General features: G+C 35.4%; 1 protein-coding gene across 1 annotated transcript in view; it reads left to right on the top strand.

Moving 5' to 3' along the window:
- The first annotated feature begins 1,486 nt into the window (after positions 1-1,486).
- LOC107561208 (GTPase IMAP family member 4-like) overlaps positions 1,487-4,627 on the top strand; it is a 5,906-nt gene continuing 2,765 nt past the window's right edge. The window contains exon 1 of the mRNA XM_016245586.1: positions 1,487-1,549. Coding sequence (XP_016101072.1) covers positions 1,519-1,549 — 31 coding nt within the window. The 5' untranslated portion in view covers positions 1,487-1,518. The remainder of the gene's footprint in view (positions 1,550-4,627) is intronic.

The following is a 4,627-nucleotide window of genomic DNA, read 5'->3' as shown; positions in this document are numbered from 1 at the left end:
CATGTAAATCGGAGCAATCACCTTATAGGCTACTTCATTTACTGTAACTCAATAGCTCTCAAATGTAACCCGTTGTAGAATCGCTACTGTCTCTTTATGAATGAATGGATATTCATGCCAGACAATGCGGAGTGATAAATAGCAGTGGAGCTCAGACCTGGGATTGTACTATAGTGCTATAGGCTACAAGGCCGGCAAAGGTACCCTGATGTAACTCCCAACCTTTATCTTCACGTGTTTGGCTTGCCATCACGAGCCCACTCTCATTCACGTCAGTTTCGGTTTCTAATAAGCAAAAATATATTGCATTAGCGCCCCCTTTTGTCGGCCCTCAACATCACTTAATCTGACACTTTTTCTCTGATGATGAACCGCCATGACTTACTTCTCCAGAACGTGCAGATGGCCAGTCCGCCCCTGGTTACTTTTTTATTCTGATTGTGCTTCTTCCATTAGTAGGGTCCATGTAAACGCAGCTACTGTTGAGTCGTGTTTCTTGTGGTATATTTCAGTTGTTTGTGTGAATAACCATATAAAACTATGAACCCTTTTCTGTCGTTGGTCTATTGTTTTCCTGGTTATATAACATTTAAACAATTTTATCAATATATCAAATAAACCAAATCATCTCTGCAAGAGAATCATTTATCTGTGTGAAAATATATATATATATATATATGTGCAGATTTTTTTTAAAGGTTTATAGAAACCCTGCAACATCATTCTTCTGTAAAGTATTCAACATATTCAATTGTAAAGATAAAGATTTAAGTCTATTTACATTATATTTACATTTAGTAATTTATCAGACACTTTTGTCCAAAGCGACTTACAAATGAGGACAACAGAAGCAATCACAATCAACAAAAGAGTAATGATCTGCAAGTGCTATAACAAGTCTCAGTTAGCTTAATGCAGTACACATAGTACTTTTTAAAATTATATAATACCTTTTATTGTGCTTTTGTAAATTGTATAATAAATCAAAAGAAAACAAATAAAATACAAAAAGATTAGAAAAACTAGAAAACAAGCAGTAAATTGATAGAGCGCAAGTCTAAAAGGGACACATTTTTTTAAAGAATAGAATTAGAATATTATAGAATTTTCAAATTAATTAATTGAAAACAGCACTCAAATCCAATCTAGTGACATAATGAAAAAAAAATATAAAAAAATATTGATATTTTTGTTAAATGAATAAATATACATGTTTTAAGTGTTTTCTCTGTGATTATTAGCAGACATGAGTTTTATTGAATAATTAGCCTACCAGAACACGTTAGAAACCAAATGCACTTGAAAGATCACAGTGCGCACTTTATAAAGCATATACAGATTTGCATTTAACTACATGTATAGGCTGCCTATTCAAATGCAGGAATATTGTAAGCGTGCATGGAGCCTCGCGTGCTGCGATGCTGTATTTCTGGGTAACTGCGCAGTGATTCTCGTGTTTCTGGATGTGAGCTGAGTTCCGTGTGTTTGTCTCTTTAAGTCTCGGTCGTGTGCGGGAATATGGCGGAGAAACCCCAGTCTTCAGCTGCTGGTGAGTGAGAAGAAACGCAGATCCGGATCCTGCTCTTAAAATTTCAATTACGTTCATTTTCATCTGATGCAGTATTGATTTATCCTATAAAGAATGGCCATAAGTGTCTTATGGAGCACTATATGCTCTAAAAGATCCTGCTGTTATTTTGTTAATCTATGTGAAATGTTTCTCTCGGATTCTCATGATAGTCTAAAATTAACCATGGCTTTATTGTAGTAAAAGTGTAGTAACCATGGTTTTTTGGCGTATTTTTGGCCCATTTGTATAACCACAGTATAATTACAAATACTATGGTTAAACTGTGTAGCAAAACCATGGTTCATTTGTGGTCACCATGGTTTAACTATAGGTACCATGTTTTTTTGGTTCCATTTGTGGTTAATTTTCGTAATGATAGGGATCCAGTGTTAGCATTTCTCATTGCATTCCTTTTTATTTACTTTATTTTAAAGCATGGCCCCCGCATTTTGTGAAGTTTTATGTCATTTTTTAAAAATTGTATTGTTATTGTCCTACGAATTACTTTATTTAGGATATTTTTTTTTTTCATTAATTTTTTAATAAAATAAAACCAATCCTAGCCTATGCTTAATCTATTTTTTTGGGGAAGAATTCTAATAGGAATACCTATAATTAGAAGTCGGTCTAAAAAAACTTATTTCTGTATTTACATTTGATTGCATTTTGTTACTTAATTAATTTATTTGCATTTAATGTATCAGTATTTTACTCTGAATGACTATACATTTCATAACAGTAGTATTTTATAGCAGGGCTACAATCCCAGAAATTGCATACATATATATATATATATATATATACAGGTACATTTAAAAAACAAATTTGAATATCATGAAAAAGGTCAATATTTTTGTCACTCATTTCAGAAAGTGAAACCCATATATTATATAGATTAATTATACGACAAGGAAGCATGAAGTGCTCTAAAATTTCCTGGTAGATGGTTGCGTTGACTGTGGACTTCAGAAAACACAGTGGACCAACACCAGCAGATGACATGGCAGCCCAAATCATCACTGACTGTGGAAACTTCACACTGGACTTCAAGCAACATGGTTTCTTCCTCAAGACTCTGGGACCTTGATTTCCAAATGAAATGCAAATTTTACTTTCATCTGAAAAGAGGACTTTGGACCACTGAGCAACAGTCCAGTTCTTTTTCTCCACAGCCCAGGTAAGATGCTTCTGACGTTGTCTCTGGTTCAGGAGTGGCTTGACAAGAGGAATACGACATTTGTAGCCCATGTCTAGGATTCGTCTGTGCGTAGTAGCTCTTGATGCGCTGACGCCAGCCTCAGTCCACTCCTTGTGAAGCTCACCCAAATTCTTGAATGGATTTTGCCTGACAGTCCTCTCAAGGCTGCGGTTATCCCTTTTGCTGGTGCACCTTTTCCTACCACACTTTTTCCTTCCTCTCAACTTTCTATGAATATGCTTGGATACAGCACTCTGTGAACAACCAGCTTCTTTAGCAATGAACTTTTGTGTCAGTGATTGTCTTCTGGACATCTGTCAAATCAGCAGTCGTCCCCATGTGTAGCCTACTGACCCAGACTGAGAGACCATTTAAAGGCTCAGGAAACCTTTGCAGGTGTTTTGAGGTAATTAGCTGATTAGGGTGAGACATAACTTTCCAACTTTTTCCCAATATTCTAATTTTCTGAGACACTGAATTTTGGGTTTTCATTATCTGTAAGCCATAATCATCAAAATTTCAAGAAATAAAGGCTTGAAATATTTCACTACGTATAATTAATCTATATAATATATGGGTTTCACTTTCTGAAATGAGTGACAAAAAATATTGACCTTTTTCATGATATTCTAATTTTTTTAGATGTACCTGTAGTGTACAGGTGCATCTCAATAAATTAGAATGTCATGGAAAAGTTTCAACTCAAATTCAACTCAAATTGTGAAACTCGTGTATTAAATAAATTCAATGCACACAGACTGAAGTAGTTTAAATCTGAAGGTGTTGGTTCTTTTAATTGTGATGATTTTGGCTCACATTTAACAAAAACCCACCAATTCACTATATCAACAAATTAGAATACTTCATAAGACCAATAAAAAAAACATTTTTAGTGAATTGTTGGCCTTCTGGATAGTATGTTAATTTACTGTACATGTACTCAATACTTGGTAGGGGCTCCTTTTGCTTTAATTACTGCCTCAATTCGGCGTGGCATGGAGGTGATCAGTTTGTGGCACTGCTGAGGTGGTATGGAAGCCCAGGTTTCTTTGACAGTGGCCTTCAGCTCATCTGCATTTTTTGGTCTCTTGTTTCTCATTTTCCTCTTGACAATACCCCATAGATTCTCTATGGGGTTCAGGTCTGGTGCGACATTTGTAGCCCATGTCTAGGATTCGTCTGTGCGTAGTAGCTCTTGATGCGCTGACGCCAGCCTCAGTCCACTCCTTGTGAAGCTCACCCAAATTCTTGAAGGGATTTTCCCTGACAGTCCTCTCAAGGCTGCGGTTATCCCTTTTGCTGGTGCACCTTTTCCTACCACACTTTTTCCTTCCTCTCAACTTTCTATGAATATGCTTGGATACAGCACTCTGTGAACAACCAGCTTCTTTAGCAATGAACTTTTGTGTCAGTGATTGTCTTCTGGACATCTGTCAAATCAGCAGTCGTCCCCATGTGTAGCCTACTGACCCAGACTGAGAGACCATTTAAAGGCTCAGGAAACCTTTGCAGGTGTTTTGAGGTAATTAGCTGATTAGGGTGAGACATAACTTTCCAACTTTTTCCCAATATTCTAATTTTCTGAGACACTGAATTTTGGGTTTTCATTATCTGTAAGTCATAATCATCAAAATGTTAAGAAATAAAGGCTTGCAATATTTCACTCTGTGTGTAATGAATCTATATAATATATGGGTTTCACTTTCTGAAATGAGTGTCAAAAAATATTGACCTTTTTTATGATATTCACATTTTTTGAGATGTACCTGTATATATATATATATACTTAAACAGGCGTTTTATATATATATATATATATATATATATATATATATATATATATATATATCACGTTTTTT

Source organism: Sinocyclocheilus grahami, unplaced genomic scaffold (genome assembly GCF_001515645.1).
Source record: "Sinocyclocheilus grahami isolate Dianchi unplaced genomic scaffold, SAMN03320097.WGS_v1.1 scaffold760.1, whole genome shotgun sequence".
NCBI lineage: Eukaryota > Metazoa > Chordata > Actinopteri > Cypriniformes > Cyprinidae > Sinocyclocheilus > Sinocyclocheilus grahami.
The sequence above is the reverse complement of the archived record's forward strand: the minus strand, read 5'-3'. Positions and strand labels throughout refer to the sequence as shown.